Source organism: Scatophagus argus, chromosome 22 (genome assembly GCF_020382885.2).
Source record: "Scatophagus argus isolate fScaArg1 chromosome 22, fScaArg1.pri, whole genome shotgun sequence".
Classification (NCBI taxonomy): domain Eukaryota; kingdom Metazoa; phylum Chordata; class Actinopteri; family Scatophagidae; genus Scatophagus; species Scatophagus argus.
In genome coordinates, this window is record NC_058514.1 from 7,304,139 (window position 1) to 7,324,264 (window position 20,126).

The following is a 20,126-nucleotide window of genomic DNA, read 5'->3' on the forward strand; positions in this document are numbered from 1 at the left end:
ATTCATTTTGAAAGGCAAATGTCCTTATTTATAGACATCATCCTATTTATCCTATCTTCTGTGTATCTAACACGACCCCTGTATATTTTTGAACCCACTAGAAAACTTTCTTGGTACCCTGCCCCAACCAGCGCTGTTAACCCTGTCATCATCCAAATAAACCTGAAGCCTCACCTGTCAGCCAAACTGTCTTGGCCTATCACAGTCATGCTCTGTTCTGCTGAAGTGCAGGACTTATGCTAATGCCTGTCTAGCTCGGCAGGTGAAAGGAAAGTCTTCACTCATATCAGCCCCTCTTTTATCATCATTCCCCTTCTTTCCACTCTTTTACCGCTGACATTGGATGTCACACTCTGTCAATCAGAGAAGAGTCTCATAAAGCACTCTGAGAGGAGATTAATTGTAAGGGACTCTTTAAAAAGCATATTGTAGGCCTGTGATGTGTTGTAAACAAATACTTACGTGCTTATGTTATGCATATGCATTATTTATCCCACACCCCAGTATGGGATTCTGCATATTTCATTATAGCACCCTAGTTGTGTCATATATGACTAGACCTGCTGAGGATACTATGTGTTAATCAGTGACAGAACATTACATGGAGGCCACTTTGAAGTCGCTTTACTATAACTGACAGAACTTGACTTTTCTAATACTCTTTATTCCAATCCAAATACTCAGTTTTGTGTCTTACTGTTTACACAAGTCTGACATTACACATTCCTGTTTCTATGTGATTTCCATCCACATTTAAACAACTCCAAGTCAGACAGGAGCACTTAAGTCTCCAGCCAATACGCCAGAAATGTTACCGCCACGTTATGGATATGTTACCACCCCTAATGGCGGTCTGTCAGCTGTCAGTTTTGTAAGTGGTTAACTAGACTGTCAACGCGCCTGTCATGCATGACAGCCAGACAGATTGGAAACCATATTTGGAGAAGTAGGATTGTCAAAATGAATGTCATCGTATTTGGCATGGATGTTGAGAATATCTCGCATTACTCTGTGATATCGGTGTCAATTTGGAACAAGTGGTGCTAATGTTGCAATATCTTCACATTAATAATTGGTTTGACATATCTCAATCTCTGCTTTTGGCTGCGATAGGAGGAATATTACCAGAGTACTGAAATCATTTTCTCTTTCTCACTTAATCATTTTCATTTTCTCCTCTTTCTTTTACCCTCTTTCTCTCTGTCTGCTCCATCATTCAAATCACACTCAGCCTCTGGCAGGCTTATCACCCACTATATTTTTGTTTTTTTTGCATCTGTATGCCCATATTTATGTGTATCTATGCTTCCATGAAGCCACTCGGTCTGTTTATGTGCATGTGTTTGTTTATGTGTCATCCGTTTCTGTGTTTTTTAGCGCATTGTACCTTATTATTCATTTTTGCTTGTGCTTATATGTGCACACATGATCTATGTGTGTGTCAGATCCCAGTATGTTAAATGCTGACATGCTTTTTCCCCATAAACAGCATTGCTCTCCATCTCCTTTTAAGTGTTCTTTCCTCTCTTCCTCCAAATCCTCATAAACATCGACCCATCCTTTCTGAAGTGGAATGGGGACAGTAAATTCATCTTTGCCACTGGCCACAGGCAAATACCTTCTCCTAGTTCATTAGATTAGGTCTGTCTGTACAATCAATAGTAAAGTTCTAGAGGTAGTTTTTATGAATCAGTGGACCCAGACAACCGTGTTAAAAGTTTGATTCCTGAAGATCGCTTGTACATTCATATTTCGCATGACTGCTTTGTACATTTTCCTTTTTGATAGCACACAAAATGTACAGATAACATAAATCTGAGTGCTTTAATGAGGTTGTATTCTTCAATCGCGCAATCACAACTTGATTCACAGTTGTCAAACAAATGTGCAAGCTTATTAGGATGGTACAAGAAAGTTCAAGAAGTCATAAGTAAACATAAAATGGCTGATAAAACTTGCAAGTCATGCTGCAAAGCTTCTTGTCTTCTAAATCCTTTGTTTTCCCAAGACATCTTTGGGGCTGTCAAACGAATAACCTTTTCAAAGGGAAAAGCTAATTGGCAGATCCCTTGAAAGTTTTTTCTTTCTCTCTCTCTCTGCCTCCCTCCCATATTAATTCTGCACCACCACTACCTGTCGCTGTGTCACAGTCATCCGTTGCCTCAGTGTGCTCATTACTGTGGTATGCCACACTAATGCTAATTAAATTGCAGCTCAACAATTAGCATGCTACCAAGGACTCATGTTTGGTTGTGGCGACCACTTGCCTCCCCTCAGAGACAGCCGAAAGTGCTTTGAAACGTATTGATGGCAGAGATAGGAGTTGTTTCAACCAAAAGAAAGAAATTTAATATTAAAGTAAAAACATTGACTTTGAACTTATATTAGAGGCCAAGCTGGAAGTAAGTAGGCTGATATTGCACATGTAATAATTTCAAGTCCTGTTTTATGTAGTCGACATTTAAACTTGCCAGCTCTTAACTTTTATGTGCTGCTGACGTCTGGGACTAACTGAAAGAAAATGTTACCTTTTATATGATTGGAATTAGCTTGTTGCTGAAAGGACCAGCAATGAGAAAAGATATAAATATCAGAAGTCACATACAATCGTTCATTTATTTTGATAGAGGCAAATGTATGATAAAAGACAAAGTTGCCTTGCGGAAAATTAATTAGATTAGTGGACTCTCTGGGCCAAGATTGAAGGACAAGCAAAAAGAGGAGATGATGGAAGGAAAAGTACGGATTAAGAGCAGATAATGATAGAAAGCTTCTTTCTATCTGAATGAAGAAACTTGAGAGGACTGCGAAAATATGCTCATTGTGTTACCAGACAAAGAAGAAAGACAAAAGCACAATTGCCAGTATCACGAAAAAAAATAAGAATGAGATTGTATTGGCATATCTAGTCACTAATAGCTTCCCAATAAAGGGGTGTGTAAATAGGTAAATAGGAGTAATCTTTCATTTTGGCTTTACATGTGTGTCTAACGATCAGAACCATTTAAATATCAGAACCAAGTCCTCAAACATATTACAGTTCCACTTAACTGATTATTTTGTGGTGTAAAAGACCTGGCTTACCTGTTAATTACTTACCTACTGGATTTTAAAAGTTTTTTCATCACAAGTTAAAGTGCTTAAAATTAGTTGCAGCAATGACAATAGGCTCATATCCCCAAGGGGAGGGACTGAATTTGTTATCAAACAGCACTAAAAAATGGTACAGTCAACTCTCAAACTTAAATTTATTCAGAGTTGTTTCTTTGATCTTGAGATCCTAGCATCCGTGGCACTTGCTCTGATGTCTGTGCCCAGGGGAGGGTGGCCATCCCTTGAGTATGGGTGACTGGTTTCACCCTCCCCACACCCCCCCACCTTCCACTTCTTGCTGGATGCTAGAGGAAGTTGAGGGAAGGGAACAAGGCCAGGAAGTGACAGGGGCATCAGGATGGAACGAAGTGCTCCACCTCCCAGCTCCCTCTTAACTGTCACCACCATAGTATGAAGACACATGCACGTGCACACACACACACACACACACACACACACACTCAGTCTCCCTTGCACCAGTACACATTCACAGCAGCTGCATGCTCACTTCTAAGTCAGGGCCATTGCTCACTGTCACCTATTGTCTCCCAACCCCACACAGGGAAACAAAGATGGTTAAAAAAAAAAAAAATGGACACTCACACGCTCACAGTGGGCAAGGTGCTTTTGCCTGGCAGAGCATGAAGATACAAGGACTGACATGAGACAGAGAGGATGAACGAGAGATGAACTGACAGTCAGAAGAAGTTGAGGTCTGTGGTGATGTATTCCACTCACTGAGAGGGGACAGGAGAGGAAAGATAAGTCATGTAGATTCACAGGAACAAAGTGTTGGGCCTAGTAAGCTTTAAGTGATGATTGATGGCCTTTGCCAGAGTCAACATTAGCAAAGTTCCTGTTCTTCTCAGACTCTATTGTACTTTGTACATTATAATTCTGTCTACACATTTATGAATAAATCAGCCAAAGAATCGACCCGTGCCTGATTGAATTCAACTTTGCCCGACCCCTGGCTCAAGAAATCCTCCTTTCAAGCTAAAAGCATAAATTAAACTTTAGGAGTAGGTGCTGTAGTTGTGGATATGAGGGTAAACCATATGCACACACACACACACACACACAATCCATCTGGATTATGATGGAAAGCAGCTCTTAGGAAGGGTACTCATGCAGGTCACCTCACATGCCCCATCACAAGTGGTGCTATGGCAACAGCGACATAGTAAGAGTAGAATAACCGTGTTATATAATCCTACAGTAGTTCCCCGCTGATCACTATTAATATCAGATAGCACTGTCAATGAGATTACTCGTACTTCCCAAGACGATATAATGCCATTAGAGCTTGTCTGGATGATTTACTCACAAGCTGGACACTTCGATAAAAGGAAGGCTTCTGGGTATTTATTCCGACAGCCAAGCATTTCTTTTTGCCAACCAAAGTGCGTTATCTTTTATGCATCCTTAACACTTTACAAACATTTTCTGCATTAACGTGGTTAACCTGTATTGTTCATTCATAGTCTTTTTTCCCTCTCTCTGCCAGGACCATTTATCTTTCCCTGCTTGAGCTATTTATCGATATACGAGATAGAGAAGCTCTTTTTTCTCACCGTGTTGATCAGTATTTGAATCTTAAAAGTCAGGAGAAAATAGAAAATTGTGTAAAGTGTATGTATTTTGCACAAGCAAAACAAGCACTCCCTGTATGTTACGTGTTGATTCTGTGTTTGCGTTGACTGTTCTCTCAGTTACGACAGGCCCCATCTAGTGCTAATGCAAGCATTGGTGTGGAAATATATTCTGTCATTCTTACAAATGCTTATTAGAAACACACATCACATAAGGTAAGCCAAAAATTACAAGATACATCTGTATCAGGCCAGGTATACACATATTCACGTGCATTCTTTGCCATTTAGCCCCGTGTGTCTTCTCATTCAGAGTTACGCACTGCCTTGTGGCTGTTAATAAACACACTTTAAATTGACAGGCTGGATATTGACTGTCTGGATCAATAGTATCATATGTTGCCGTCTACAGCTGCACTCATGCAGGATCATAACACAATATATGGAAGATAAAAGCCAAGTGCGCTATTGAGACCCCATTGAAAAGCAGCCCTCTGGTGTCCTGCACTATCACCCCGAGGGGCAGTTATGAAAGCATCATCAAACGGGAGACTTCAGTTCATAAATACCTCGGGATAACGCTGTGGATGCAGTGAAGTGATACTCCGCTGTTTTTCCTTGTCAGCGTCTAGGCTTTTGTTTTATGAATGTGAGGTCAGATTGTGTTTTGATGTAGTAATAAATGGGACAGAGATATATGAGCTGTTTGGAAATATTCCAGTAGTAGCTTTAACATTATTTATGTGCCTTATCCCATCTGGCTGTAACATTAGTTCATCAGTGTCGTCTTTAAATACAAAAAATGCCCACTCTTGGGACTCCCGTGAACTATATGATTGGGTATGTGTCATTAAAATTTACAATCAGCAAGTGTTAACTGGATGCTTGCAAAGTATAATTTCTGTAATGACAGTGCCCCTTCCACCCTCTTCTGTGTGACTAAACTGCTCCATAATTGTCTAATTTGTTTTCAGAAAAAAAAATCCTAAAACAAAATGATTCAATAATTCTGGTAAATAATTCATAAAAGCTAATTTTATAAATGGCATCTGCTTTGTTGTCACACTCTTTAACCTTCCTGCCCCTCATACGCACACACCAACATACCTCTGAGCCAGACAGATAAAGCTGTTTAATATAGAGAGCCTGGCCTAATAGCATCTTCAGGGGCAGCACTGGCATCACGTATGCTTGATAAACAGCCTAATAAGCCTGCCACACCAGCACCACCCCCATCCCACCAATAGAAAGCTCTGCCACGAGATTGTTTTTTTGTTTATCATGTGTGTGTGTGTGTGTGACAGAGAGAGAGAGAGATGAAGGAAGTTGGTGGCAAGGCTTTTGACAGCTGCTGAAATTGTGTGGTGGAATGTGAGAGCCCAAAAGTCGTGGCAGAAACAGATGCTGCTCATTTGCCTGCAGGGCCAGATTGATGCAGCAGATTACCAACATCTTCTCTTGTGCGTTTGTGTATGTTAGAGAGAAATGTCGGATTTTTGGAGGTATTTAAAAATAATGTGCAAATATATAGAACATTATATATATGTACCTTTGGTTTTATTTAAATGTTTGTGGGGAAAAAAAAGGCTTCTCCCTGTCTCACTTTGATTTTCATATGAACAGTACAGTATACTAATACTTTTAAGAAGTTGTTTTAACTCATGGCTACCTGTGTAAACTCTCAGCAGCAGTGTCACTGTGTAATTTTCCGCTCAGCTGGTGTTCTTGCATTGGTAGTACGTAAAGGGAACGGCTTGGATTTTTCTAGACTTGCAGACAGCCACTCTGCAATTTCTGTGTCTTTGGATATGGGTTTATTTGAGATACACCATGTGTGTGTGTGTGTGTGCGTGCGCCCGCGCGTGTTTCCACAAACGGGAGTAACAGGGTCATGGCCAGTGGGCCAGGTAATGACTCTCCCACTGGTCCCTCCATGCGGATTTCTGCTCTGTGGACCACCACTCTTAATGATAGCACAAGGAGGCACACCGACTGTGTGTGTTTGTGTGTGTCTCTGGTCACAGGAACGAGTGAGAGGATGTTGCCAGGCTGAATGTTGATGTGTGTGATTTGCCTGAATCTGTGTGACACAGCTCCTGCTCTACAGTACCTTATACAAGATCAGGCCATTAGTATGTATAGGATTCCATACAGTGTCTGATGATGCAGGAGAAGTATAGTAATAGGGTTTCAGCTGGACTACAGAATGCCTATTTGTTGTGCCTTGATTTACCACAAACACTGCTGTAAATGCAGTTATATAGTAGCCAACAAATACTTAAAAACAATCTTGTGTTTTGACTGCAGAGGAGCTTTTATTCTTTTATTTTATTGTGTACAGGAATACACATTCATGTATGAGATTTTCTACTTTCAGCGTGTATTTGAATATATTTTTTGACCATATGTGTGTATATTATTTGCGTGTGTGCGCGCATGCATGTACTGTATGTACTGTTGGTCTCCACCCCCCCTCCGGTGACATGAGCATTTGATAGAGCTCAGGATGACTGGACCTCGGCTTTGTGAGAATTTAATAGCTTTCATTTCCCAGACTGCTTGACCTTCTCCGTGCCTCACATTAGATATGCATTACACCTGACGTCTCACATGGCCAGATACATCTGCACCCTCTCTTTAGTATATTCTCTCTCTACGCTCCCCTGAGCCCTGCAACCTGCGCCCCACTGATACTCAACTAGTTTCAGCCACAAGGGATCAAGTCTGGAATTATACTTTGTCCTCATGCCTTCAAAATACCAAAGAATACTGTATGTTTGATAGGCTCACTGACTGACTGTGTCTGTTTTGTGTATTTCTGTTGCACTGACACCGTGTTGCATTGAATGTTGAACTCCATAACTCATTCCAAAGTTGCTCCTTTTAAATATTTTTCACAGATACCCAAACAACATTCTGCTCTGCATTCTGAGTAGTTGTTCTCTTTGTTCTTCCTGTTCTTTTAATGTAGAGTATGTCTCATTATGTCAGTGCACATTCCAAATCCAAGTTATGAATCGAAGAATAAGTTGCCGCCACTGATGTTTTTTAAGTTAAAGGTTGCATTTTGAAAATACTGTAGTCAGATACAAATTAACGGGGCTTGCAGTGAACTGTTTGACTTGATCACGTAATGTTGATTGATGCGTATGGCACAGAATAATAAGATCATTGTGTATTCCAAACAATGCAAAGTCAGTTAAATCATCAAAAGGACTTAGTGATGCTGAATATTGTGTAGTGGAATATATAACCATGTAGATTTGAATGGCACTGAAGGCCTCATCAGGAACGACTGCAGAGGCTAAAAAATCCATCTCTGCCTTAGTCTCTTAGTCTCAGTCTAATTGCGTCACCTTATCAAAGGCTGGGAGAAACAAAAGTGCAGATTAGTTTCCATTGAGGACCAATCTAATCCTTTCAGCTCTTTCACTCATAATGTGTCATTGCCAGTCAGTGAAACAGCTCTGCACAACAGCAGTGTTTACTAACCAAATGAATAGATGTTGGACATCTAGTTCTCCACAAAAAGATCGCCCCAGTCAGGCCTTTTATGTTATTTGAAATCTAAATCGCTTTAATTTCTGGGGTGCTCTAAATGGTCTATTCTTTGATGTTTATAAAGGGTGGGATTGTTTCATATTGTTACAAATGATGCAATCTTTTTTTTTCTTTCAAGGTCTGTCTGGATAGTAATTGAAAACAATTATCCAGTGCTTTACTCTGACAATACCCGCCTCTTACATCAGCTAAACCATGTACGACGTTATCTTCAGTATCTTTTCACTGGAGCCCCAAATCATCCAAAGCGGCCATATAAATTCCCTTTCACCGTGCTGTGGACATTTGGGTTAATACAAATCAATATGTGCACATGTTTTACACAGATGTGAGAGATTCAAGCAGGATGCAACACCACTTATTCTCCCTATATGTTAGCTGGTGCTACACACTAGCATCACAATGGTGTTTTCTGCTGGCACATGTAGCAGAATGAACAGAGACTTCAGAGCATGTCGGTAAAGAAATCACATCAATATAGTGTCAGTGATTGAAGAAGTGTTTGTCCACAAGGGATTGCATTGCATTTGTATTTGCATTTTGAAGATGAAATACAAACCAGAAAGTCCTTTCCATTGCCAAAACAGCACAAAAGCAAACCCTATGACAGTAATTTTCTCCTGTCTCAGTGTTTGCAAGGTAAACAGTGTGTTGGCGGATGACACTGTATTGCGCTGCAGAAAACGTTGATTCACAACCATATCTTTCACCGAAACACACTGTGTTTTGTTGCTGTATCCCCCTGGAGACATTGTACACCGCACCATTGCAGTGGTCTCATTGAAGTGAATGAGATAACTTCTGAAGTGGTGCCATTGTCCATCCCTTAGGGAGGTAAAGCAATTCAAAGAGAAGAAAACGCCTCTCTCTTCTGCTGAGTCACAGTCCCTGTATGGCCTGTGTCTGGGATGTCAGAGCTAATCATTTGACCTGTTGGCTGTTTCATCCTGCCCAGCAAGTCTGTGACCTTCTGACTCTGAGAAAGAGATGAAACTTGCAATCCCTGCAGGGCTATGGGACATCTCCAGAGACGAACAGAGGCCATGCAATACAATTCGCTGACTTACACCACCACCTCTGTTTATAAGTAATGTGGCAGCACACAAGTCTGTGGAGAAATGTACATGTCCCTTCAAATCTGACATTTCTAGCATGGTTTCTGGCTAGCGGACTCAATCTCTTAGGACGTATGCTGTGTAATCACTCAGAACTTTATGTTTTGTTTTCACTTGTAAATTTGTTCATTTTAGTTAAAGGATTTGGGACAATATGGCCGAAGGGTCTAACATCACTTAAGCAAAGTAGGGAACCAATCTAAAATGACTTTGGGATAACTGGTCTTTTTGTCAGCTTAATGTTCTCAGCCTGATATCCTTTGTTGCGGTTGAGAAAGGCTGTTTGTTTTTTAATGGGAATTTCCATGTTCACTCTGCATTAGCATAACAACCTAAATAAATTGGCCCCTGTCCTCTTCTTAGAGCAATTGATATACCCTCTCTAACAATAATACATCAACAGGCCCCAGTGCAGTTATGCCAGGTCTAGCTGTTGCACTCATCAACTCACTCTGCCCCATAATGTCTTTTAACTTCTAAGTGTATTAAGATACATTATAAAACCCTGCAGATGATAGAACTTGTGGGCTGCAAATCTTCAGACATAATTATTTCTCACAGACGTTGTATATTGTGACTGGCACACATAAAAGCCGAGCCTAAAAACGTTATTTGGTGTGACGCCGACATTAACAAGTCTTTGCATAATGTGTTGTCACACTGTTTCCCTGCATCATTATCCATCTACTCCTCACTACCCCCACTGTTATTAACGGCAGCCAGCGCCTCACAGTGACGATTGTAAACCTGGGGCCATATGGATAGCCAAAGTGAAACTGGGCTGTGTCCAAAACAAGCACTTGACAATAAATAGTCTTAACTTAATGGTGAGCAATAACTCGAGACGTTTGTTGAAAAGATGCACGATGGTAATGTTTGCACAATAATTCTTTAGAATTATGTACAATTCTAACACATAGAATTAATAAAATGTAGCTGTTTATAAAGGTAAGGAATAAAACGGCATCTAGATGCCTATTTACTGTGTGTGTCTGAGAGAGAGATATTGATTGAATGGCTTAAACCTCTATTCATCCATTTGATGTTGAAATGTAATAATTCAGTCACTTTTTGTTATAATTAGAGGTTGTGCCAGTAAACATTAATAATGCAGTACTGCTTCCCTGCTAGAAATTTGAGGTTTGAGGTGATATTGTCATGCAGTGACCTCAAAGAGATACCTAACTATACAAAGAGTAAAACATGCATGCAAACCAGGTGCGTATACAAAATGTTCTGCTGAGCATCTTTTTGTCATTGTTCTGTGTGTGTAAACAACAGACCTGTGGGCATGTGAGAAGCAAACTGGATGTATATGTGTATGTGAAATTGTGTGCATTTGTGGGTTTGTGTGTGTGCTGTTTGCCTGAGGCTACTATATGATGTGGTCTTATTAAATCAGTGCTAGAAAAGGAGGAACAGACAGGAGTGATAGAAGAGCACAAAGGAACCCGAAGCGATTAAACCCCTACTCAAACCGGCTTAGCAGTGAAAGCTTCACAGAAAGCCAACAATGGTTGCCTTCCTTTTAAATCTTGCTTCTCTTTTGCTTTCTTTTCCACTCCCTCTCTCCTGCACTATTTACCCCCTCCTCCTGCTCTCTCTAACAGATTATTTCTTTTCTTTCTCTTCATGCCTGTCTTCTTTGTGGCACGTTAGGCTGCTTAACTTTACAATACTCATGTCAGGTCAGAACCCACCCTCCCTCAGTCTCCCCAGTTCAGGATAAAAAAGCTCCTTGCTGCATAAGGTATTACTGTATCTCAGACGTCAACCACCTCGAAAGTCTCTTTTTCATCCGTTCATTACGACCGCTTCCTTTCTTTTCATTCTTTTTTTTTTCTCCAAAAGAGTTTTAGGGCACTCTTTGGATTTGCCAGGTTGTTAATTGCACAGCAAGTTTTTGTCTAAATCAATAGGGGACTTGCATAAGTTTATGAGGGGATTAGATGAGAAAAAGAGTGTGTGAGTGTGTATGTGTGGAGAAATGAAGAAAGTTAAAGTTCTTTCCCAGTTCCAGACAGTTCACACTTTTATCAGCAAACGCTTCATCAGTGTTTTTTCAGCCTCTCGAGCTATAATATTTAACTTACAAACTTTCTGCTCCAAGTGTTTGGTGGGGATGATGAACCCATTTAGCCGTTCAAACTATGGGGAGTTAGCCTGCAGTGTGTCAGTATGGGATAGGGTTTGAAACAGGAGCCGGTAAATTCCTTTCACAGCACAAAGGGTCCAGTCCTCCAACTCCCCAAACCACTGTAGTGGACTGGATTAGACCACCTGGTGTGGTATTAAGAGGCGGAAGAATTCATCCCTGCCCCCCAACAACGTCCACATCTCCACCTGCACTTGGCATTGCCCATGAATGCCAGTCATTAAGACAACATTACAAAGACGAGGCCTGCCTCTTTCCCAACGGACTGGCTCCACTTCCACACATAGAGCAGCCATTGTCTTAAATGCCACTGCTCCCACCTCCTAGACAGGCCAGGTTTCCATTCACTGGCCATTGTAGCCAGGGCAGTGCTAGAGAGGAAATATGATGTCTAACTCTGTCTGTTATAATGCGTCTTTTTCAAGCCTTGATCAGGTTACTAGATCTCTGTGTGTAGGTGCATTGCATGAATAACACTCCACCTCTTGTGTGTGTGTGTGTGTGTGTGTGTGTTATGTTTTGTTTTTTCAGGTGCACCAGAAAGGAGAAATGCGAGCGTTCATCAGAGCCCCGCCGCTTTGCATCAGACATCAAGCAATGCGTTCGTCTTAGTGTCCACCCAAACAACATCTCGGTGTCCCAGTTTAGTGTCACGGTGAGTGGAAACGCACAACTCCTCATCTACAGCAAAAACAACAAGACAATAATAACCCGTTTTCTTAAGGTCGTGCACAATGTTTCCCACATCATCTCATGCAATTTCCTAGTCTTCATCTCTGCTAGTCTTCAATACCTTTTGTTTCATAACATCTTTCTTTGGACATTTGTAGGATAAAATGTTGTAAAGTTTTAAGAGGAAGTCATTCAATATAATTTTCAGACAATAAGGAAGAAACACTTAAGCTAACATTTGTTTCAGTGGAGCCATATTGCAGTAAACAGTGAGGCGAGCTGAATGTGTTTCTAGTGAGAAAATCTTGCCTGGCAGATTGACAATATCACACACTCAAGCATAATTTGTAATGCAATGTAATTATGCTCTAGATACTGATTAGTAGCTAGTGTTAACTCTATAATCCTGCTTTACATCATTTTACCGCCTGCCAATATGCATCCTTCAAATCCTGACCTCGCAACTTTCCGTCCCATGCAGGGAAATAGTCTCCCAGCAAATGTCAACAATCATTAACAGCACACAGTGAAGCTCAGCTGTGTTTATTGTGATTGTTGGCAACTAAATGCAGCACTTTTCCCCCTGGACATTTCATTCCAAAACTGCTGCAATATTTAAAGGGTCTGAATGCTTTTTGATTGTTTAAGTGTATTGATTAGTGTGTTCGGAGCTGTGATACGCTGAAACAAATACAAGTCTCTGCAGAAATTAGAGGAACACGACCACTCTAGGGTCATTCTTTTCCCACAGTTTTCTCCACTTTTTTTTTTTTTTTTTTTTTTTTATCAGAGTCTGTTTGCACTTATATGTGTTGGTATGTGATATAGTCTTGAGCTGCATTTGGGTCAAATTAATCAAATAAGAGGCCTGTGTTTGCTCACTGTGTCCCCACATTTCACCTCCTTCTATAAGGCCTATTCTGATCTGACAGTTGTTTCACATTGGAACAGCACCAGGTGGCTTTTTTTGTATTTTTGCATGCAGAAATTTGACTTGAACATCTTTCTTTTCTATGCTATCTTGCTGTTTTTCTCTATCAAAAGTCAGTGTGCCGAAAGATCAGAGGTTGCAATAATAATATCATAAAAATCCCACTGACCTTAACCACCTTAAGTGATGTCACATTTCAATTCCCATTTCCTATTTAATGGTGTTTGGAAATCGCTTTGAATCTCAGAAACTAAGTGCATAAATATCAAATGTGATTTTCTGAGGTCAGGGCTGAACGACTTCTCCATCCATGTTTGCACTGACAGTCACATGAGACACGTTGATTTTCTGAGGTAGACCTGTGCATCATCCTAATGATATTCATAGGGTTCGTGTGTGTGTGTGTGTGAGCCTTTTGAGAGTGTTTAACCTTTTCCCTGCAAACAGGCCTTACCCAAAGGCTATGCCACACATCTCCCATCCAACTGATTTTGCCAGACAGATGGAGGCTCCTCCTTGACCTTTGTGTTATTAAACATTTGTTTGGAAAGATAAGCCAAGGCGTTCTTGAGAGCAACAGACACACTCCACTGCCAAAATCAGACCCATTCTAAGAAAATTATGAAGTTCTATTATTCTGTTTGGTTGTTTCTGAAGAGTTTGTTATATTGAAAGCTTAAGGAGGAATTTTCTAGAGGACAAAAAGAAGAAAAACATGACTGAATGTAAGAAGATAAATAAGTAAAATCAAATTTTTTTGCACCTTGGCAACATGAAAAGCCCATCATCACAAATCCTCTGCATTAGATACAGTGTTTTCTAAACTACGGCAGGGTATTTGTGTATGTGTCTGTGTGGCGGATGATTCTGTTGACATGAGTAGGTTATTTTTATATTTATGCAGCCCTGCTGCGGCGAGGCTTGGCCGTGACTACTCTAAATGTAATTGAGGAAACTGAAGGTCTGGCTGGATTCCCTTCTTAAAAGGAAAAATAAATTAAAGCGAAAGGAGAAGAAGAAGGTGAGACTGAGTAACAAATGAGAGACAGAGGATATGTACGAGATAGAGACCTGGTCCTCCACTGTGGGAAACTGTGTATGTTTTCACATCCGTGATGCAGCATCACTTTGCAAGCATACTGTGGACAGCACCTTAAATCAGTGCCTGGACTTTTCCATCAGTATGTATATTTTGAACTTGACCTCCACTCCATGTGCCTTCATGGCCATATTTTTGCCTTCTTAGTCAAGGACAGTGTTTTCTTCTTTTTTCCTATTGCTCCTTTTGGAGCCAGTTTCTGCAAAGGTGCAGAGAGAGCTTACACAGCATTTTCAAATGAATTTCCATTCTCCATTTCCCAGAGAGTCCTCTTTTCCCTCCCTGTCAAGCATCCTCTATGCTTGTACTTCCTCTCCATAGGTCACTGTGTTGCTCTTCACCTTTCTTCCCGCTATTTCTGCCCTCCTCTTGTCCATTATGTCTTTTCATCCCGCAATTTGTTTCAGCAATTTACATTCAATGGCTCCTCTAAATCCTCACACTTCCACATATTTTGAGTTTTATCATGTCCTTCAATTTCTTCTTTGTTTTCTCCCAAAGTGTAGTGTAGTAAGAGTAAGACCATACAGCTCATTGATACCTCAAGGTATTATGGGAGGTATCTAGGAAAGTAACAGTTCCTGTTGCCAGATACAGGCTATCAGAATGTTTTAATGTTGTTTGTATGTCTGGGCAGGATGCATCTGATCTCTGAATCCCTCACTCAAGAGCCCCCCTGTGGCTCCTCTGGCCACTGTCTGCCCTGCAGATGGATCTTTTCTCTGCACAGAAGTTGCAGCTGTGCTTCTCATCAGCAATATTGTGTTACAGTCATATTTGAGAGACATATTGGCTCCAAAACTGATCTGAAGTGCTCACAGATGTGGGTGTTTGAGAGCCACAGTCAATGAATAACAGTTGGGGCACAGATCTAACTTGTTTATCTTTGACCATCGTCACAATCATTGACATATATACGGATAGACGCCACATCCCCACTTCCTGTTACTGTGCAAAAGTGAAGCCAAAATATCTTCCATATGAGCACTGCCATCTTGTGCTAGTGATGTCATTTAGAGTCTGTGCAGTGGTGTTCGGGCAGTGGTGCCCCAATATTGCATATATAGAATACTGACACATTGCATCTTTTAACTTATCTTTTCTATCTTTCCATCTCTGCAGTTAGTGTTGGAGGCCCATAATGTCCCAGAACTTTCTGCGGGTGTGAACTGCACCTTTGAGGACTTGGCTGAGATGAATGGCTTGGTGGAGGGAAACCGGATCAAGTGTTCCTCCCCTGCAGAGAAAGAGATGCCGCGCATCATTGTTGACAAAGGTAAGGGTGGACCTCTTCCAAGATTCGTTGTTTGCATTATGAACATGTAAGGAAGCTCGTCTTGTCTCGGTACATCAACACCACTGTGAAAATGTCATTATTTGTAATATTAATTAAAAAGATGTAAAAAGCCATTGCCAGTGTCAACATTAAAACACCTGTTGAGCATGCGTCTCTGTCAGGGAAACACACACTCATCTGGATGATTCCTCTCAGTCAGAAGTATGTTAGTCCCAGTTCTACGAGTGTGCTATGAACAACCAGTAACTCAATGGGATTTGGAGCATTGCATTAGGACATGTTTAGTAACTAAATGAACATTAGCTATGAGGTTGTAGGCTGTAGGATTTGCTTACCACTCTCCCTTAAAGTGGATATGCTCCAGAGAGAAGTGATGAGACCCCGGTTAACCCTGATGCAAGAAATACTATTATTCCAGCTAATTTAGTGCCTGGAGATTACACAGTTGTTGCAGTCAGCATCACTGTTTTCAAAAGGCGAACAGCTAAAACTCACTGACGCTATTCTTTCAGTGAGCAGAGAAGGGAAAATATACTTTTTCTGTCTAATTCCCCTCTTCTTAACCTCCCCTCTCCATGGTTGGCTAAGCTTGGTCTAATTGAACAAAGCTTCCATCTGGGAAGGCCTGTCCCCCAGCAGGCAATCCTTCATCACCAACACTCAGTGTGTCCTCATGTTGAGATAATGAAGATGCCATCTCCCTCCATACTTCCACAAAAAGAAAAGATGAATCATGAATGAAGAGAGAAAATAGATTGAACAGAAAAATGTGGTGATCCATCAATGACGCTCAAGATTTGTACACAATTGAATGCTCACAGATGTTTTTTTAGACCCCACTGTTGATGTCAGAGCTCTAAAGAAACTATTATCACTTACAAGAAACTTACAGTGCAGCTATAAGCGCAGAGAGATTCACACCTTCCTGTGTTATAGTTACATGAACATAAGCTTCACACACACACACACACACGCTGCCATGAACAAACACGCAGCCCAGACAGGCAGCACACATGTACACATGTAAGGCTGACAGGGAGCCTGAGGGGGGCTTTCGGGAATTAAAAACTTTTTTTTATTCATTTGCCATGTCAGCCACAAGCTGGTGATGCTGCAGTCATGCAAACATTGGCATGTAAATATATACTCAGAGACGCAAACAAATGAAGCAGAATGTAGCATGCAACATTTTTCCATAGCATTTTTCCCCCTGTTTTGCCTCACTTTTCTCCCACACCCAAAAACGCATACGTGTATATACTTTTCCAGTTTTGCATCAATGAAAATATTCCACATTTTGCCTATATTTGAACCTTTCATCCTCCATTTTTACCAGTTCTCATTAGTCTAAGCTTGGTTGAAAGGGAGAAAACAGGGATGAGCGACGGATGGGGTGAAAAGAGAGAGAGAGAGAGAGAGAGAGAGAGGGAGGGATAGATAGTGTTCGCAGGCTTCAAGGTAACATTTAGGTGGCCTAATTAGGACAGATCCGTTGTCAGCGGTGCTTTACTGTGATTGATGAATGATTCCTTCTTTGTTAGAGAGATGGAGAGAGACACAGGGGAGAAGAAGAAGTCGCACTGGAAGGAAGAGAGGAGTGTGTGTGTGTGTGTAGAGATAGAGTGGGGATGAGAGAGAGAGGTACAGAGGTAGTGTAGCGAGAGAGTAGTTAGATGTGTGGATGTGCTGTTGAATTAAACATGAACTCCTTCATTAGGGCCAGACAAAAGGACACACCAAATACAGAAGAGGCACAAACTTGAATACACACTCACGCGTGTGTGAATACGCACATGGTTTCTTTTTCATCTTCTTCCCTCCTTTACCTTGTCAAAGACACACTCAAAGACTTTTCCAAGGGAATATTTTCCATCCCAAGGGAAATGTGTGTGCACCAACTTTTATTGTCTCTTGTACGACGGCAGGGATAGGGAGACTTAACCCAACAAAACCCCTCCGCTCTCCCTCTCTCTTAAGATACTGCCTTTTACCACTGCAACAGGCTGAGCACCTGTGGCTCAAAGCGGTGCAGTCATCTTGCCTTCATGGGAAAATGTAATGTGACTAGACACTGAAAAGGGATACGTGAATAAGTGAAAAAATGCTTATCGTACAGGCGGAGGTTCTTTAAAAGTGTCTACCTACTGCTCATGCTGGAACAGTAGCTGTGACATGCAACTGTTACCACGATAATGATGTTTTGTTTCTCTAATGTGTTTCAAAAGTTGAATAAAAATGTCAGTAATGGGTTCCATAAATGACTTCTGCAAGGAAAAAAAACAATTCTTCTTTTAGTTATTTATTTCTCCTCTTTTTACCTGAATACAAAAAGTTCTGTCAGCCATTGTGTATCAAACTATTAATCCTGACTGTGATTTATTTTGTCTAGGTGACCACCAGATCGTGCAGCTCTATCTGAAGTCCAAAGAGACAGGCCTGGCGTTCGCTAATACCAGTTTTGTCTTCTACAACTGCAGCGTGCACAAGTCGTAAGTCTATATATGCTTATAGCTTTCAAGAGCACTTCTCTCTATCTTGTTATGATTCAGATCTCTTCTTATTGATGAAAAAACGGACATTGATTTTTAAAGCGTTGGAAATTATATCATATACATAAGTAAGTAGACATATTGAGCCTCTGTTCTCTGCTATGTTTACTGCTGTTCAATACTAATTTGCGACACTGTCCGCCCTCTTTCCTTTCAGATGTCTGTCATGTGTGAGCAGTCCTTATCAGTGCCATTGGTGTAAATACAGGCATGACTGCACCCACGACCCCCGCACATGTTCCTTCCAAGAGGGTCGAGTCAAGAAGCCTGAGGTGAGTCCCAAGTCGGGGCTCGTGTCAAAATTGTTCTACTTGATTTGCTTTCAGTCAAATTATTCAATCATCAAACCCCACTAAGAGAGTGGAATCCCCAATGGAGGGTTGAGCCTGTAGGTTCAAAGACAATGTCCAAGAATACCCATGGTTTTAAATGCTGTCCCGCTCCAGCTGGCCTCTTTGTATTGGGCCAGCACAGTAATAAAACATGGTGAAATAAATTGAGGGGAAATGTTTGGCTACGTGAAACTAATAGCTATCATTCTAGGTTTCACATGCAAAAAGAGTTATGTTAAAAGGATTGAGACACCTTTCGGCTGTAGTGCCTCCATCTGGCATGAGCCTCTTGGCATGACTCGCTCTTGACTGCACATCAAAGGGCAGTGGAAACTAATAAAACGGAGCCATTTCCTCTCGCCCATCCCTATTCCCTGCGACAGCTTAGTCTGTGTGAATTATCAATAATATTGGCAGCCAGTTCTATTCCCGTCGAAGCAGAGCCCACCGTAATTAGGCTGCTCTGCTGCAGAGGACAAGCCACTCACTGGATGGGGTACATTCGGTGAATTCCCCCAACCCGCCTGATCCCCATCCTATGAGAGAGAGAGAGAGAGATCACTCTGATTCAAAGTCACAATGGCAGCCTTCAGGGCAGAGCAAAGAAGTAAAGGAAGTTTTGGATGTGTGCCCACGCATGTGTGTAACCTTTGGTGTTAAGCTGGTGGGTACAGTATGTGTGTGTCAGTGTGCTGCTATGTATTTTCATGTGCATGTATTTATCTCAGAACAGTTTTCCTTGCCTGTACCCTGCCAAATCATGGTAGTTTTCACAGGGAGGCTTTTACAGGGAGTTAGTGGCCTGTTAATCCTAGCCTGAGGTGAGCTATGATGAAGATCACTAGTGCTCATGTCTGGGTTGGCAGACGCTGCACGACGGGCAGGGACAAGCTTAGCCAGATTGCCTCCTTTGATGAGCAGTCTGCTCTCAATTGTGTTATTCCACCCATGTTTCCCCCAAGCCATTCAACCTGCACAGACGATATTATTTTCTTTTTCCGCCTTTTCCATTATCCTTTTGAACCTTCTGCCTCGCCAGGCCCTATCCTGAGTCTTTGCAGGTTTACTTTTCCAATTAACTCAGGGGCTGGTGGTCAATATTGACTGAGGATAATAATGTGTGAATCCCCTGCTATTGTGCTGCTTGCTACAAGAAAACCATAAATAAAGTGAAGGGGATTTAGTATTTGCACATTAATGACATCCCGTTTTTGACGTGTTGTTTCAGAAAGAGCAGGTGGTTTTCAGGCTTAATGACTTTTAATTTGCTTTTAATTAACCCCCCAAATCCCAGGTCATGTATCTGCTGCCAGATATTTGATTGCTGTTTTGAATTGATAATCTAGATACACACACATAAGCTTAAGAAAATGCAGACGTACGCAAAACTACCCATGGAGTCATTCCCAAATTTCACAAAAGGCAACAAGTAAACTTTGCTCTGTGAAATTGGATGGCCTCTTTCTGCTGCAGATGACTTTTTTGTGTACTATTACAATTAAGGGATTTCAGCAAGTGATCTGAATAATCCCTTAACGCTATGCTAATGATCGAGGCCAGGGAAATCTCCCTACTGGTTGAGCTTGTTGTTAGTATGCATGGTAGGATGTTGTTAAAGCCAGGCCTGGGCGTACAGTGGGTGCCTTTTTATTCATGCCAGCAATGATATGGGCACTCGGATCAGACGTTTGCCTGTTGGCACATTAACCAAGGCCACGTCCCTGTTCGCC

General features: G+C 41.3%; 1 protein-coding gene across 3 annotated transcripts in view; it reads left to right on the top strand.

The window, feature by feature from the left end:
- plxna4 (plexin A4) overlaps nt 1–20,126 on the top strand; it is a 219,770-nt gene that overhangs the window by 147,685 nt on the left and 51,959 nt on the right. For all 3 annotated transcript variants that reach the window (XM_046379466.1, XM_046379467.1, XM_046379465.1), the window contains exons 6-9: nt 12,048–12,171; nt 15,341–15,494; nt 17,905–18,004; nt 18,222–18,336. In XM_046379466.1, the coding sequence (XP_046235422.1) occupies nt 12,048–12,171; nt 15,341–15,494; nt 17,905–18,004; nt 18,222–18,336 (493 nt within the window). The remainder of the gene's footprint in view (nt 1–12,047; nt 12,172–15,340; nt 15,495–17,904; nt 18,005–18,221; nt 18,337–20,126) is intronic.